The following is an 18,064-nucleotide window of genomic DNA, read 5'->3' as shown; positions in this document are numbered from 1 at the left end:
ATCTGGTTTCTCCATGGGTTAGAGGAGTCACAGTGCAGAAGAGTCACACATGGGTGGGGTCATTGCTCCCAGTCCCACTGAAGCAGGCTCAGGCTCTTCCCATGTATGGGAGAGGTGGGCATCAGTCCCTGCTCTCTTGTCAGGCACAGCGCCCCCTAGTGTCGCCGGAATCATAATCTGTATATAAATCCAATCGGTACTGCAAAATCAGGTTTTTAAATGAGGGAACAATTCACTTACTAACCGTTGCATGAAAATGGAAAATACACAAGTATGGGAATGAGAAATGGCATGTGGACAAAAATCAAAAGTGAAAAAATCATACTGTTAACGTCTAATAAGAATAATTTAAAAGCGTACTTTACTAGGAAGTAAAAATGGTTCCATTAAAAAAATGAAAAGCAGACCACTTTCCTTAGAATAAAATAGACAACATTATTAGGAACTCTTCCACAAAAATGTGTAAGATGTGGTTAACTTCACGAAAAACACCAACAACCTTCAGGGACCATAGTTTCATTTGATATATATCAAACAAATATATATATATATATATATATATATATATATATATATATACACACACACACATATATATGTATATATATATCATGAATAACAAAGGACAATTTAAATTACTATAGAAAGAACTGTCGCAATGATCCATACACTTGATATACAAAATACAGAAAAATGAAAATTGTGGAAATTATAAAATATGGAAGCAAATCCTCTAAGTAAAATATCAGCAGTGAGATTCCATTATCAGACTAAAATAATCTTACATTGGGACCATATGTGATTTATTGCAAACATACAGTGGAATTATATGTTGATAAATCCTCTAAGACATCGTATTTGTAAAGCAACAGATGAAAATCATTATCTCACTAGAACATGAAAGATCCTTTACAAAATTGAAAGAAAAGTCCTGATAGAAAACGCATAAAATGGCAACAGAGACATTTATACTGTGATAAGACACTCTCTCCCACACACATAGAACTCAGTCCCACAGCCAGGAAATTACCTAATGGGGTGAGGGTGGGAAAGACATTTCTACAAGGTGAATAGGCTAACGTGACCTAAACACCATTATCATTCAACATCCTTCTGCAAGTAAGTATTAACAATGCAAGTGGATACCAAAAATCACTGGTTGGATCTCAGCACTGATGGGAACGGACAGGAACTCATTTCAAAAGACCGCAAAACACAATTCACCCATAGATACTCCAGGGCTGGTGCAACAGTGACAGAAGAAATCACCCCAAAGAGCAAAAAGAACAGGCATTCCTAGTGAAGATTAATAAGAGGATTACACAGGTCTGGAAACTTCCAGAAATAGGTAAATGGCCAAAGATGGAGATGCTAAATCCTGAGAGGTCAGGTGGGAAAGGGGCACACTGGACCCCAGTCCATGAACTTTAGTGACAAGAGACCTGTGTCTCAACCTAATGGGCGAGATGAGCTTTCTGTGTCCGTTGAGTCCCTTTGTCTAGGAAGGGGCTTAAGGAAAGGCAGAGCCCTTACTCCCAGGTGGCACTGCTGTGTGCACCTGGGCCCATGGCGGCAGCAGCAGGAGCATCAGAAGCAGAAGTCACAGGCTGAACCTGAGCAGCTGCTGGGGCCTCGCCCTCCCAGCAGGTGAGAAAGGGGTTCTGCTTTCAGTTCTCATGGGCCTGGGGCTCTGTGTGAGCCCGAGATGCTGTCCCAGGAGGGACAGGGAGGAGCAGGGTCCCTAGAGGGTCTAACCATCATAATAGATGAGTATTTGGGAGCACATTCGCGGTAGCTGTTGTTACCAGGACACATATTGGACTCTCCTGATGTGTCCTGACTCAGACCGAGCTGCATTTGGTGTCCCTATTTCTGCCCTGACCTGTCATGGACTCTACCCTTAGGGCAGCCTGCCAGTGACATCCTGGACTATATGCTAAATTTGAAAAAATCACATGATATTGCTTCCAAGGACAGGCTTCAAGCCGAAATTTAAAAGAATGTGGAAAGACTTTGTAGACAGACATATTCCCTGGAGCGGGTCTCAGACCCCAGTTTATATCAAACAAACAAAGAAACAGCTGACTTGGCCAAAAAGTCAGGGTTGGATGGCAAGTCCCATTGCTGTGGGGCAGGTTTTTATCTCACTTCCCCACAGGCCTGGAGCACTGGATGAACACTGATACAGTAGTCAAAGGACTGGCAGTAATAATCAGCCTCGTCCTCAGCCTGGAGCCCAGTGATGGTCAGAGAGTCTGAGTCATCAGACCTGCAGCCAGAAAATCAGTCACGGACCCCTGAGAGTCGTTTGCTATTATCATAGATGAGGAGTTTGAGGCAGCCTTTCTTGGGAGCTGTTGGTACCGGCTCACACCAAGAATACCGATGTTGTTGGGGCACCTGGGTGGCTCAGTCAGTTAAGCGTTCAACTTCAGCTCGCGGATTGTGGGTTCGAGCCCCACGTCGGGCTCAGTGCTGACAGCTTGGAGCCTGGATCCTGCTTCAGATTCTGTGTCTCCCTCTGTCTCTGTCTCTCCCCCACTTGTTCTCTGTCTCTCTGTGTCTATCAAAAATAAATAAACATAAAAAAAAAATTTAAGAATACGATGTTGTTGGCACTTCCAGTGCAGGAGATGGTGACTGTCTGGCCCAGGGACCCAGACAAACAATGAGGCTGGCTGAGTCAGCACAGACAGGGCCCAACGTCTTCCCAGGACCCTAGGAGTGGGAGAGACAAAGAGAGGGGGATGCTGGGATCTGGAGGCAAGAAGGGGATCAGGGCCCATGTGTCCTCCCAGGACCCTTTCCCCATCCCTGCATACAGTTACCTGTGCAGAGAGTGAGGAGGGTGAGCAAGACAGGTGACCAGGTCATGGTGGGGGTCATCACTGATCCTGCCTTTTGTGGTCCCACTGCTGAAGAGCCCCCCCTAATATCTCCCTTCCAGAGGGCCCATCCATGCACATGAGACCCCAGCTCTCTGCCCCCTAACTGGTCCTGCTTTAGGTGCTTCTGCCTGAGGATGTCTGGGGGGGGTGAGCAAGAGAGGTGCTATGTAGAGCTAGGAGTGGGAACGTCTCAGCTGTGACCCATGATCAGAGGGCACAGGCAGTGGCAGGTGGAAACTCCCAGCTCTGAGCATCCCTGACTCCTCAGACACGTGATGAGCACCCCCTGGTGTCCAGGCCTGGACACAGCGTTTATGTGACATGGCGACCAGAGCCCATCAAAGAGAGCTCCTGCCTCCCCACTACTCTGTCCACTGTCCCATTCCTTCAGGCCAGGCCGGATGCCCGCTATGTGACCTCCCATCACCTCAGGGTACACTTTGCTCTACTCAGGCTCCACGTAGTGAGTCCGTCCACGGTTCCCTTGGCTGTTGATGGGGCAGGACAGAGGTGGTGACTCTGGCACAACCACACAGATGAGGATCAGGGCCAGAGCAGCGACGGGTCCACATTGACGCATGGCCAGTTCTGTGCAGGAGGCTGATTTCTTCCCTCTTCCCTGGTTCCCTCTGGGCTCAGAGTTCTCTTTCCCAGAAGCTCCCTCAGCACTGAAGAGACAGGGAGCCCTTTTCTCCAGGTTGTGGGTAGACGCCCTCTTGTGCCTTCCTAGGGGGGTTACACTGACCATCTTTGTCGTCTGTCACTACTTCCACCTCCACGAAACAACAGTTCTCCACACACTGTGGTTAGTGCTTCCCTCCTACGATCCGTCCCCCAGCACACAAGCCCAAATCTGCAGGAGACTGAGTGTGGCTCTGACCTCAGAGCACGAAGGGCAAACCTGCAGGAAGCTCCAGGAGGGAAGGAGTGACAGCCGTGGGTGCTCTGACGGGGACCTCATCGCAGACTTCATGTGTCTGTCACCATTTGGACAACTGTTAGCTCAAAATGAACGTGGGTGATTTTATACAACATTCAGCTCAGTAAGAATATTTAAACTCAACGACACTGTCAACGGGAAGATGCAGGTATTTAATCACCAGTGTATTTTCACAGATTCGTGCTTATTGCTGAGACAATATGGACTGAAATAGTAGTTGAAAAAAGATGGATGAAAAAATAATGAAATGATATGACTTTTGGTTCTCAGTTGAATAGAAGTCTATAAACTTGTTTCTAAATCATTTCACTTATTATTGTTTTTATTATTATTATTTTAATTGTGAGTTTTGTACACTAGGTCTTGTCCTGCAAGTAGGAGTAGGAAAGCCCAACGCGGTGCCCAGGTAAACACCATGAAGAGCTAGTTCCTGTGAACTTCAGACCCACCTCAGTGATGGAATTAACACACAGAGCTTCCAGGATGGATGCTTAGGGGTCAGACTCATCTCAGGGGTGGGTAGAACAATAGTCACTGTATCTTGTGTCCAGCAAGTTCACAATAGAGTAATAACTCAGTTTCCGGTGACTAGAGGAATGAATTTCTATTACCCAAGACCAATCTGATCCAGAAAATTCTTTCGAAGATGCCACTTGTGACTCCAGGTGAGGTGGAGATAAGGAGCGCTGTGTCCCTGAAGTCACAGTCCCTGTGGCCCTCAGTTGGGACAGACTTTTCAGTACAGGTCCATTCTGGCTGGGGGTTCACTGGAGTGTCTGGGGGAGTGAAGCCAGCCCTGAGAGTACAGGGAGGGCCTGTGTTATGTCCTCATGAGCCTTGAGCTCCATGGGAGCAGCACTGACTCTGCTGTCTCAGAATCAATCTACTGATCAGCCTCAGGCAGTGACTGGAGCCCAGAGATGGTTGGGGGGTGAACTGCCCAATGGACGGAGACTTGCCCTGGGATTCCTGAGCATAAACTTGTCCCAGAAAGCAGATGATCAGGGCACATCCTGCCCTGGTGACAGGACCTCAGTTACACTCGATGTCACTGGGTTTCATGCTGGTTGGGGTTCTGCCTCCTGGAGGCTGTTTTACTGAGAATGGCTGGGTGAGCTCAGGTTGACCATGACTTCTGGAGAGACAAAGAAGCCCAGAAATTGCAGAGTCCAGGACAATATAGACTCAGGAGGGAGTTCTGTGTGTGTGTGTGTGTGTGCGCGCGCGCGCGCGTGTGTGTGTGTGTGTGTTTGTACGTGGGCGCGTGCATGTGCATATGTGACCAAAAATGAGGCCAAGTTGCCCTTAAATCCTCTTAAGGCTTCTCCACACACTGAGGGATGGCTCTCCATCTGAGGGCCCAGGATTTTTAATTTAAAAGTCAGTTTCTTAAAGCCTTTTCTACTGGAGGAGGATTTATTAGGCAATTGTGGCTCCTTTGAGAGCAGACCTTTTAACGCTTCCCTCAATCAGGAGTCCGGGCCTTGTCAAGTGACAGAAGCTGGAAGGAGAATATGAGAGGATTCACACAGCTCTATCTTCTGGTCATTCTCCTCCCTAGAGTTGGGCCCTGGAGACTGGAAAACTACAGCAAGATCATTTCCAGTTCCCTCTGAAATCCTAACATGGAGACGGAGTTCCTACCTGAAGAGCCAGATGGAGAGACTGAAGGCCTAAGCCTGAGAGATGAGGGAGCAGAGAGGAGAAAAGAAGGGAGGGTGTGGGGAGTGTTATCAGGAAGAGTCTGTAGAGTCTGGTCCAAGTTCAAGTGTAGCTGATTCAGAGAGAGGAGTCTGTGTCTATGACCAGGGTTATTGTCAATATGTCAGCTGTGGATGCATCAGTAGTGACACAAGGTCACACTTTATGGAATGAGATGGTGGAACTGATGTGTGGATGAATGTTTGCTGGGTAGCACGTTCAGTTACAGATGCAGTATTTATTCGTGTTTATCATCCAGACCCCACGGGGACGTGAAGTTGGGCTGTGTTACGTCAATGTCAGTGTCTTCCTGGGATGCCCTGTGCTGTCCCGCGTTGCAGGCATAACCTGGGTATGTCTCTTTCCTCTGTTCAAGGACAGATCTTCCTGAAGTTATGTAACCCCTGCTTGTGCCTCCACATAAGTTTCTCAATGAAAAGAGGCTGAAGCCGAGGTCTGTGGATCCAGGGGTCTTACATCACTTCCTCCTTACCTGAGACGCTGTGAGTAACGATAGCCGTTCCCACTGCCATGAGCTGTAGCACAGTAATAGTCAGCCTCGTCCTCAAGCTGCAGCCCAGACGTGGGCAAAATTTCTGTATTAGTGGAGACATCTTTGGATCCAGAGATATGACTGGAGACCCCAGGTCCCAGCTGCTTGTATGAGTCTGAGTAGTAGAACAGAAAGACCGGAGAGGGCTCCCTGCCTCCTGCTGGTACCAGAAGATGTTATAACCACCAACACTCCTGTCTCTGCTCAGGGTTCAGCCGAGTCTGGCAATTGTTTCTGGAGATGCGGAGAGGGAGAGCAGCTGGGTCAGCACAGGCTGGGACAGGGAAGTATAAACACAAACACATCAGAATGAGGAGAAGGGACAGAGTATAGACACTGGAGGATGTGAGCCAGAGGATTCTGACTCAGGCTGGAGGCCAACCCTAGAGTGCTGAGGTCTGTCCTTACCTGCGCAGTGACAGAGGAGCATAAGGGGGACATGGGTCCAGGCCATAATGACACAGACCCTTATTAGGCCACAGGGCTGGGACTGGGATGTCCCAGGCCTCTCTTATCTGCTACCTGTGGCCTTCTCAGAGAGGCTTCACATGCAACTGAGACCACCCCTGCCTCTCCCCCATGTGCCTTCACCATGCCTGAAGCCCTTGGAAAGGGAGCCTGCCTTATACAGCTGTTTTCCCCATGAGTGGGCCCGGAGGAAGCAGTTCCTAGGACTAGACACAGGCCCCTGTGCAGGGGACTCTGCCAGGCCCAGAGAGAACAATCTTTCCCAGTCCCCACGGAAAGTAAAAAGCCCAGTCTTTGGGCCTACCGTCAGTGGAGGGCTGCCCAGCTGGGAGCACGTGGCCTGCAGAAACCTCTAGACACCATCTCACAGCACCTCCCGTGGTTCTCTGGGCAAACCTCTCCTTTTTACCTGCTCCCCCCAAACCCCTCCTTCATCCACTTCCCTGGTGGCTGTATTTCTACCAGATGAGAGTGATCTTCCAGGGAAGGACGGAAGTGCAGTCCTGGTGAGCCTTCCCTGACTGGGCTTCCTCTGTGGACAGGGGACTAGCGGGAGGGACGTGATCAGACCTGACCAAGGGGAGCCTGTGAACCACTGTGGAGCTGAAGAAAGGACAAAGGGAGCAGACAGCAGAAGGGATCTGTCCCCGTGACAGGCTCAGAGGAGGCAAGCTGCCTCTGGGAGTAGAGTGTGAACAGGAGCTCGCCTAGGGACACACACCTTCACAGAGGAGGACACAGAGTGTGAGGATGTGAGGCCCGTCTGGAGCAGGGCAGACAGGACTCAGCAAATTCAGATGAGGCTTTTGCAGGTGTGAGGACAGAGCGGGGCCTGAGCATCCAACAGGGACCTCTATGGAGCCATCATGTGATCTCCCCTCCATGTTCCCAAAGACTTTTTATCCAGGCTTTGCCTGCCATCAGCGCTGCTCATTAGAGATTTTGCTCTGTGGGAAGTCCTAGGGCAGAATTTGTGACAGCGAGAGCTGGTTGGGGACACTGAAGGGACAGCTGTGGCACAGCACAGGACACGGAAGGGTGTGTCCCCACGTGGGACACAAGGAGGTGATTGACTGGACCTCAGGCTATGAATTTTCATCCTCAGAACAGAAAATGAGAAAATAAACCTTGAACTACATAGGATAAAACAAGTACTGAATGAAGTGACCAGAGTTTGAACAGATACCAAATTAGACATCAGGGTAGAAAGGAACAGAGGGAACCAAATTGTATTCATTGAAGAAAGGAAGCTGCTGGAAATGAGGACAGAAACAGCGGCATCACATGTCCAGCAACATGAGACTGTCACCCAGGCAAACAGGGAGATCACACTGAGGTCACTGGCCTCAAAGCCACGCTGGAGTCACAAGAGCTCGATAACATTAAATATTTAGCAGGGTCTGTATTTTATAGCCTGTGAATATAATATAGCATCTATTTAAAGAGACTCTGATTCTGGACTTCAAGCTGGATTACAGAGCTGGAGTCATCAGGACGGTATGGTACTGGCACAGGACAGGCACAGAGATCAATGGAACAGAATAGAAAACCCAAATATATGGCCAGTTCATGTCCGACAAACCAGGAGAGAATATCCAATGGAAAAAAGACAGTCTTTTCAACAAATGGCATGGGGTAAAACTGGACAGAAACATGCGGAAGAATAGAACTGGAACACTTTCTTACACTTATTTTTCTATACAAAAATAAAATCAAAATGGATGCAAGGCCTAAATGTGAGACGGGAAACCATCAAAATCCTAGAGGAGAACACAGGCAGCAACCTTTTGACCTTGGCCTTAGCAACTTTTTACTAGAACTACAGGGCACAAGGCAGGCCACCCCTGGATGGGCCACACTGACATGAATACTATCATGAGTTAAAAAGCAGTTGATGCCCATACACTCAGGAAAAGCTCTTCATGTCTCTTCAACTGACTGAAACATTCAGGGGGGGCAGCTGCCCCAGGAAGACAGCTGGCACCACAGACAACTGCACTAGGATATGAACGAGGTGGGGCAGACGGGGACCCAGCAAAGCCTGTTTGGTCACAGTCCTCTGTGTCCCATCGTTTCCCAGGGGCCCTGCACACATTGTTTATGAAACATCTACTCTACTCTTCTTCTTCTGTCTGTGAAGTGCATTTCTTTGCATTGAATACTAGACCCCTACCTCCTTCCATGTAATTCACAAAAACATAGATCTCGTTTTGCCTGCGTGTCTTTTGACTTTCTAGGTCTATGTTGATTCCCATATGTTCACTATTAAATTTCTTGTGTGTCACTTCAACCTCCTCAAGGACAGGTCTCACCACAGAGGACTCTCCCCTATAGGATCCTCCACAGAAGCTTCTCAATAAAAGAGGCTTGGAGACAAAATCTGTGGACCCAGAGGTTTTTATCTCACTTCCTCGTTATCTGAGTCACTGTGAGTAACACTGCCATGATATGTAGCACAGTAATAGTCAGCCTCATCCTCAGGCTGTGGCCCAGAGATGAGCAGAAGCCCCGCATTGGCCGAGGCATCTTTGGACCCGGAGAAGCGGCTGGGGACCCCGGGGCCCTGGTGCTTATCTGAGTCTGAGTAGTAGTACAGGAGATACCGGGGAGGGCTCCCTGGCTTCTGCTGGAACCAATTTATGTAGTAGCCGCCAACATTGTAGCCACTGCTCAGGGCGCAGGTGAGTCTGGCTGTTGTTCCCGGAGATGCAGACAGGGAGGGCGGCTGGGTCAGCACAGGCTGGGACAGGGAACCTGCAAACAGATAATCATGGGTGATGAAGCTAGAAATGGAAAAAGGAATTCTCAGGACTCTGAGCACAGGAATAGAGATTTGGGGGCTCCCTGTGTCCCCGGGCCTGTCCCAACCTGTGCAGTGAGACAGGAGCATGAGGAGGAGAGGAGTCCAGTCCATGGTAGCACAGCTTCTGGTCCCCACAGTGGGCTGGGCTGCCCCAAGCCTCCTTTTCTCCTCCACCCTCTGCCACAGGAGGGGCTGTCCATGCAAATGGGTCCCATCCAGTGACTGCCCAGCCCCTCCCTTGTGCTGGAACTCATCTCATACCACATACTGAGATGAATGGAGGTTGCTTTCAACCCCAGAGAGAGGACTGGGAGGAAGCACCTGCTGAGGCAACACACAGGTCCCTGCTCAGGGGACTCTGCTAGGCTGGAGGGGACACAGCTGCTGAGTCCCCTCAGGTCCCCCCCTCCCTGAGTCCCCTCAGGTCACACAGGGCCCTGCCTCCAGGCCCAGAGTCTTGAGTGAATGGCCCTCACCAAGCAACTGTGTAAGGACCACGGGGCAGTCCCACAGCTCCCCGTGCTGGTCACAGGGCACAGACTTCACGATGGCCAAAGCCCTGTGAGCCCAGCGGGTTTCTGTGACTCACCAGGTCCCTGTCTATCTCCACACATTGGTGTCTGGTTCACAGATAGGGTTCCATCTCCTGTGTATTAAAGCCATGGGTTCTGAAAGGGCGGGCCTACGCCGGCCGACTCCATCTTGTTCTGTGTTCTCCACCTTGAGTGACTATGTCCCCGACATGACCCCTTTTCCGGGAAAATCACAGAAACCTCAGACCGCGCCTCCTCCCCTTGAGTAACCTCCCGCTCACCCGTTCAAACTTCCTGGTCAAAACACGCCCAGCGACCTGCGTAACAGGACTCCGACCCTTCCCCAGCCAATCGGCCGAGGCCACGACCCTTCCCCAGCCAATCGGCTGAGGCCACAGCCATTACCTCACCAACTGCCCCTAGACCCCTATAAAACCTTTGTGCTTTTGAAACTCGCTCTCTCTCCCTGGTATCTCACTGCTGCGTCGGTGCAGGTAGGGGATTGAGCTCGAGCTAGCTCGAATAAAGGTTCTTTTGCTTTTGCATCGGACTCGGCTCCCTAGTGGTCTTTGGGGATCACGAATTCTGGGCATAACATTTGGGGGCTCATCCGGGATCCCCAAGACCCCCGAGGGACCCCCGACCCGGAGAGCCTGACTGGCCACGGTTAGTATCTGTCTGTTTGTTCTGTGTTTTCTGTGTGAGCTCACTTCTGGAATTCTGGTAGTGCCCGACGCGGTCTAAGTGGACGCACTGGAGGACCACGGGCCGGGAGTTTCGGAAGACATTCCGATTCTCCCTTCTGGAGGGACGTGGAATCCCCTCAAAGGTCTGAGACGAGGTGGGTCGCTCCCGCTGGTCGGCGTGAGGCCGTCGTCTTTGGAGGGACGTGGAATCCCCTCATCGGTTTTGGAGGGACGTGGAATCCCCTCATCGGTTTTGGAGGGACGTGGAATCCCCTCAAATGTCTAAGCTAGCTTTCAGTTTTGCTTCCATGGAGTTGGAAGATTTTCTAGGGGCCCTGTGTTTGTCTGTTTTTGTGTTTCTCTGTTTTGTTCTGTGGACTTACTGGACGGACGTTATGGGACAGACTCAGACTACTCCTCTAAGTATTATGATTGATCACTTTAAGGATGTGAGGGGAAGAGCTAACAACCTCAGTGTGGAAGTCCGAAAGGGTCGGTGGCAGTTTTTTTGTTCTAGCGAGTGGCCAACTTTCAATGTCGGATGGCCACCAGAGGGGACCTTCGACCTCCCTACCATCCACCGAGTCAGGAGTATCATCTCTCAGCCTAAGACGGGCCATCTTGATCAGCTCCCTTACATTATCACTTAGCAGGACCTTGTAGAAGACCCACCCTCTTGGCTTAAGCCCTTCCTAGCCCGCTCCCTCCGGAGCCAAAACCCATTCTTGCTTTGCAGGGGACAAAGAAGAAGAAAAGTCTTATCCAGCCTTCAGCACCCCTCTACCCTGTCTTACAGGGGGGTACTGAAGAAGAATTAATTTTTCCTCCCTCGTATAACCCCTCTAGGATGCTGGAAGAACACCATCCTCCCCCTCCGGGGGAGGCAGACGCTGTTCCGAGAGCGGGAGGCGGAAACGCTCCAGTGGGAAGCCCGCCCTTCACCAGACAAAGGGCTCAGAGGGAGCAATCCGCCTCCACCGCCGACTCCACTATTCTGCCCCTGCGAGCCACCGGACCCCCAGACGCGGAGGGGAACCAGCCCCATCACTATTGGCCTTTCGCCACTAGTGACCTCTACAATTGGAAAGCTCAGAATCCTAAGTTTTCTGAGAAACCGGCAGGGCTTATTGATTTATTAGACTCTGTTCTTTTTACCCATCAGCCCACGTGGGACGATTGCCAGCAGCTTTTGCAGGTCCTGTTCACGACTGAAGAAAGAGAAAGAATCCTCAATGGGGCCCGAAAACTAGTTCCCGGCACAGACGGGAATCCCACCACCAACCAGGCTCAGATAGATGCCTCCTTCCCCTTAACTCGGCCCCAGTGGGATTTCAACACGGCAGAAGGTAAGGAGAGGCTCCGGGTCTACCGCCAGACTCTAATTGGGGGTCTCCGAATGGCTGCTAGAAAGCCAACCAATTTGGCCAAGGTAGGAAATGTACAACAGGGAAAAGATGAATCTCTGGCTGCCTTTTTAGAACGGATCATGGAGGCATTCCGTACCTATACCCCCATGGATCCAGAGGCTCCGGAAAGCAAGGCAGCTGTTATCATGGCCTTTGTAAACCAAGCGGCCATAGACATTAGGAGAAAATTACAGAAAATAGATAGACTAGGAGAAAAAAGTCTGCAGGACTTACTGGTGGTAGCCAAAAAGGTATATAATAACCGGGAGCTTCCTGAGGACAAGCAGGCTCTCGCCATGGCGGCTGCCAGCAGTAAGCAGACTCGAGACCTGGCGAGAATACTACTAGCTACCACTGCTGACTCCCCTGAGGAACGAGACCGCCGTCTCCAGCAGCTGGCAGACGACGCAAGAAAAGGTAAAAGAACCACCAAGGGGGGGAAGCAGAGGCTGCAGAAGGATCAGTGCGCATACTGCAAGGAGATAGGGCATTGGGCCCGAGATTGTCTGAAAAGGGCTGGCGGGAAAGGAAGCAAGACTGATCGAGTAAAAGTCCTAGAGCTAGATGAACTAAGTGATTAGGGGAGTCGGGGTTCGGACCCTCTCCCCGAACCCAGGGTAACTCTTAAAGTGGAGGGGACCCCTGTTGACTTCCTTGTCGACACCGGAGCACAACATTCGGTCCTCTGCACCCCACAAGGAAAACTAGCCAGCAAGAAGTCCTGGGTACAAGGGGCAACTGGTATGAGCCAGTATTCATGGACTACCCGAAGAACAGTAGATTTGGGAACGGGCCGGGTATCCCACTCCTTTATGGTAATACCAGAATGCCCCTACCCGCTGTTAGGACGGGACTTACTGACCAAGATTGGAGCTCAGATAACTTTCAGACAAGGGGGGCCTCAGGTCACCGATGGCAAGGGCCACCCCATCCAGGTACTGACCATGAAACTGGAGGATGAATACCTCCTCCACCAGGAGGCGCTCCCGAGAGAGGATAATATAGACAGATGGCTACAAGAATTCCCCTCGGTTTGGGCAGAGACTGGGGGGGGGATGGGACTAGCCGCTCATAGGACCCCAGTCCTGGTAGAGCTCAAGCCAGGAGAGAGTCCGGTAAGGATCAAACAATACCCCATGTCACAGGAGGCCCGGAAGGGGATCCAGCCACACATCCGGAGACTACGAAGCCTAGGGGTACTAGTTCCTTGCCAGTCTGCCTGGAACACCCCCTTACTGCCGGTCAAAAGGCCTCACACAAATGACTACCGACCGGTACAAGACCTCCGGGAAGTAAATAAGAGGGTCGCGGACATATACCCAACTGTTCCCAACCCATATACTCTCTTGAGCTCCTTGGCGCCCTCCAGGGTCTGGTATACTGTACTAGATTTAAAGGACGCCTTCTTCAGTCTGCCGCTGGCACCCCAGAGCCAACCCCTGTTCGCCTTCGAGTGGCATGATCCGGAGGAGGGCTACAGTGGGCAACTCACCTGGACACGGCTACCTCAGGGATTCAAAAATTCACCCACCATCTTCGACGAGGCACTACACGAGGACCTGGGTGAGTACAGAAGGGAGCACCCTGGCCTCACCCTTCTACAGTACGTAGATGACATCCTGATTGCTGCCGACACGGCCAAAGACTGTGAGCGAGGGACCCAGGACCTGCTGGCTACCCTGGGGGCATTAGGGTACCGGGCATCCGCGAAGAAGGCTCAGATATGCAGGGAGAGGGTAAGTTACCTGGGATATATCCTGGAGGGCGGACAGCGGCGGTTATCAGATGCCAGAAAAGAAACTGTCCTAAAGATCCCTACTCCCACCTCCCGAAGAGAAGTGAGGGAATTCCTAGGATCAGCCGGCTACTGCCGCCTCTGGGTTCCAGGTTTTGCTGAGATCGCCAGGCCCCTATATGAAGCTACCAAAGAGGGGAAAACATTTAAATGGACTGAAAAAGAAGAAATTGCCTTTAATCGGTTAAAAAAGGCCCTCCTAAGTGCCCCAGCCCTGGGCCTACCAGACATTACGAAACCCTTCCACCTCTTTGTAGACGAACATAAGGGAATAGCAAAAGGGGTTCTAACTCAAGCCTTAGGCCCCTGGAACCGCCCAGTGGCTTACCTGTCTAAGAAACTAGACCCAGTGGCTGCCGGCTGGCCACCATGCCTAAGAATTATTGCGGCGACAGCACTCCTAGTCAAGGATGCAGACAAACTGACCCTAGGACAGGAGATCTGGATCACGACCCCACACACCATTGAAGGGGTCCTGAAACAGCCTCCTGATAGATGGATGAGCAATACACGTATGACTCATTACCAGAGCCTCCTACTCAACCCTCCACGAGTGCGGTTCCACCCCAGTGCAGCCCTCAATCCTGCAACCCTGCTGCCCGACCCTGACCTAGGTGCTCCACTACATGACTGTGCGGGAATCCTGGAACAAGTACATGGATTCCGGATGGACCTGACCGAGCAGCCCCTCCCCGATGCCGAGGCTACTTGGTTCACTGATGGCAGCAGCTTTGTGCGAGACGGACACAGGTATGCGGGTGCAGCGGTGGTCACCGAAACGGACACCGTATGGGCGGAGGCTCTACCCTCCGGAACGTCAGCCCAGCGAGCGGAGCTGATGCTGGGAGCTGGAAAACGGCTTAACATCTACACAGACAGCCGTTATGCATTTGCCACAGCTCATATTCATGGGGGAATTTATCAGGAGAGGGGGTTACTGACGGCAGAAGGACGGACTATAAAAAATAAGCAGGAGATACTTAACCTACTTACGGCCTTATGGCTTCCTGCCAAGCTAGCCATTATCCACTGCCAAGGGCACCAAAAAGCTGATAACCCAGTAGCTAGAGGTAATCGAAAGGCTGACCAGGCAGCCAAGGCAGTAGCCCTTACTCCAGTCCCCACCATGACCATACAACTACCGGACCCGGGAGACCCAGTTTTACCAGACCAGCCCAAATACTCCCAGGAGGAGTTACAGCGGATCAAGAAACTCCCCATGGCCCAGGAGATAAAGGGATGGTGGTATACACCTAACAAGGAGCTCCTGCTGCCAGACCGGCTCGGAGTCTCAATATTAGAGCACATGCATCGGTCTACTCACATGGGGGCCCGAAAATTAAAAGACTTAATCCGACATGCCGGAATCAAGATTCACCAACAGGACACCAAAATAGAGCAAGTTGTATCTGCCTGCAAGACCTGCCAACTCACCAACGTGAGAGCCACATCAAATAAAAAAGGAACCAGGCTCAGAGGCACCAGACCGGGAGCCCAATGGGAAGTCGACTTCACTGAAGTCAAACCAGGAAAGTATGGTTATAAATATCTTTTAGTATTTACAGACACCTTCTCTGGCTGGGTGGAGGCATACCCAACCAAGCATGAAACGGCTCAGACGGTGGCTAAGAAACTACTAGAAGACATCTTACCCAGGTATGGTTTTCCTGCCATGGTAGGATCAGACAATGGACCAGCTTTTATCTCTCAGGTAACACAGGCAGTAGCCAAGGCGGTGGGGGCAAACTGGAAATTACATTGTGCTTATAGGCCCCAGAGCTCAGGACAGGTAGAAAGAATGAATAGAACCCTAAAAGAGACCCTTACCAAATTAACCATGGAGACTGGCGGGGACTGGGTGACTCTCCTACCGTACGCCCTTTACCGGGTTAGAAACACTCCTTACACTCTGGGTTTTACTCCCTACGAGATCATGTTTGGCAGGCCACCCCCTGTTATTCCCAGCCTTCGAGCTGAACTTCTTGCAGAGTTTAAAGATCAAGAACTTTTTCTTTCCTTGAGAGGGCTCCAGAGGGCGCACGAGGACATTTGGCCGCGCCTCCGTGCCATCTACGAGGCTGGCCCGACCCCGACACCTCATCAGTACAAGCCAGGAGACTGGGTCTATGTCAAGAGGCACCACCGAGAGACTCTCGAGCCGCGCTGGAAGGGACCCTACATTGTAGTACTGACAACCCCCACCGCTCTCAAAGTAGACGGCATCGCGACCTGGGTCCATCACACCCACATTCGGCCAGCGGACCCCTCCTCAATCCGGAAGGACTTCGTCAAGCGATGGGCCATCAGTCGGGACCAACACAACCCGCTCAAGCTCAAGCTACAGCGCATTCGACCCACCTAATATTGGTAACTCTGTTAACTCTGCTTGTCATTGCTCATGCTGCCGGGAGTCCCCACGTCCCCCAAAACATCACCTGGCAGATCATAGATACCAGCTCGGGGACAATACTTAATCAGACCTCCCAGAGCCACCCCAGGGACACAGGCTTCCCAGAACTTAGCGTAAACTTCCAAACTCTGTTCCCCTTGTCACCATAAATGCAGCCGGTCCCATGATTGGGTCCGTAAGTTACATGACAAGGGGGGAATGAAAGGGCGGGCCTACGCCGGCCCACTCCATCTTGTTCTGTGTTCTCCACCTTGAGTGACTATGTCCCCGACATGACCCCTTTTCCGGGAAAATCACAGAAACCTCAGACCGAGCCTCCTCCCCTTGAGTAACCTCCCGCTCACCCGTTCAAACTTCCTGATCAAAACACGCCCAGCGACCTGCGTAACAGGACTCCGACCCTTCCCCAGCCAATCGGCTGAGGCCACAGCCATTACCTCACCAACTGCCCCTAGACCCCTATAAAACCTTTGTGCTTTTGAAACTCGCTCTCTCTCCCTGGTATCTCACTGCTGCGTCGGTGCAGGTAGGGGATTGAGCTCGAGCTAGCTCGAATAAAGGTTCTTTTGCTTTTGCATCGGACTCGGCTCCCTAGTGGTCTTTGGGGATCACGAATTCTGGGCATAACAGTTCTAAATACTCTCATATCGATTTATTTGTGTTTTAATCTACCATCATTACCTAATTTATTTATTGTACCAGTGACACATTAAAGAAGCATGACATGGGAATGCAAACTGCACAGTAGTGCAGCCGCTCTGGAAAACAGTATGGAGGTTCCTCAAAAAATTAAAAATAGAACTGCCCTATGACCCAGCAATTGCACTACTAAGTATTTGTCCAAGGGATACAGGTGTGCTGTTTCGAAGGGACACATGCACCCCCATGTTTATAGCAGCACTATCAACAATAGCCAAAGTATGGAAAGAGCCCAAATGTCCATCAACAGATGAATGGATAAAGAAGATGTGGTATGTATATATATATATACAATGGACTATTACTCGGCAATCAAAAAGAATGTAATCTTGCCATTTGCAACCATGTGGATGGAATTAGAGGGTACAATGCTCAACGAAATTAGTCAGTCAGAGAAAGACAAATATCATATGATTTCACTCATATGAGGATTTTAATATACAAAACAGATGAACACAAGGGAAGGGAAGCAAAAAAATATAAAAACAGGGAGGGGACAAAACATAAGAGACTCTTAAATACGGAGAAGAAACAGGGTTACTGGAGGGGTTGTGGGAGGGGGGATGGGCTAAATGGGCAAGGGGCATTAAGGAATCTACCCCTGAAATCATTGTTGCACTATATGCTAACTAACTTGGATGTAAATTAAAAAAAATAATTTACCAAAATGTGAAGTATAAAAAGTCCAGCCAAAAATAAAAGCATTTGATGTGGTTCTGGTACAGACTATTTGGTACCATGGAGACATATGTAAGACACATGAGAGAGAAAGTAGTCTTTTCCCCTAATTGTCAATGGCCTAACTGGACTAGAGCCAAGAAGAAGTAAACAGAAAGAACTCAGGCTGCCATGCTTCCAACTGGGTCAGACTTATTTGATGTTAGATCTTATTGACAAAACAAACCAACAACCCAAAATGTCTCTTCTCAGTTGCTCATTAATTTCACCTCTAGTGTAGTTTGATTAATCTTGTCAGAGACAATAGTTCTAAATTTTTACTTATCAATACACTTGTGTAGCATCATGGGCTTTGAAATTCTCCAGTGAAGGGTATCATAGAGGCGCCAGGTAACAAGAGATACAGTATAAATCTTGACTGAATGTTTCCAAGTCTAGAATTTCATGCCTTTCTTCTCCCGTCTTGCGCTCTAATCCTGTCCCTGAGAAACAAAGCAACCGGGG

General features: G+C 50.3%; 1 protein-coding gene and 2 gene segments (V, D, J or C); 1 reads left to right on the top strand and 2 right to left on the bottom strand.

The window, feature by feature from the left end:
* Positions 1–2,148: 2,148 nt before the first annotated feature.
* On the bottom strand, positions 2,149–6,536 carry LOC128772657 (probable non-functional immunoglobulin lambda variable 11-55; the record flags this gene model as incomplete). The annotated part of the segment is given in 3 exon segments: positions 2,149–2,269; positions 6,023–6,197; positions 6,491–6,536. Coding segments are annotated over 3 exon segments (342 nt in total), but the record flags the coding sequence as incomplete, so codon positions are not given.
* A 2,393-nt stretch (positions 6,537–8,929) lies between these two features.
* On the bottom strand, positions 8,930–9,480 carry LOC109261427 (probable non-functional immunoglobulin lambda variable 5-48). The segment is given in 2 exon segments: positions 8,930–9,304; positions 9,419–9,480. Coding segments are annotated over 2 exon segments (402 nt in total).
* Positions 9,481–12,562: 3,082 nt separating this feature from the next.
* On the top strand, positions 12,563–16,598 carry LOC128772659 (uncharacterized; the record flags this gene model as incomplete). Its single annotated transcript, XM_053888579.1, has 2 exons — positions 12,563–16,424; positions 16,498–16,598. A coding segment is annotated over one exon (3,573 nt), but the record flags the coding sequence as incomplete, so codon positions are not given.
* Between the last annotated feature and the right edge of the window lie 1,466 nt (positions 16,599–18,064).

Source organism: Panthera pardus, unplaced genomic scaffold (genome assembly GCF_024362965.1).
Source record: "Panthera pardus isolate Hobbes unplaced genomic scaffold, ASM2436296v1 HiC_scaffold_228, whole genome shotgun sequence".
NCBI lineage: Eukaryota > Metazoa > Chordata > Mammalia > Carnivora > Felidae > Panthera > Panthera pardus.
The sequence above is the reverse complement of the archived record's forward strand: the minus strand, read 5'-3'. Positions and strand labels throughout refer to the sequence as shown.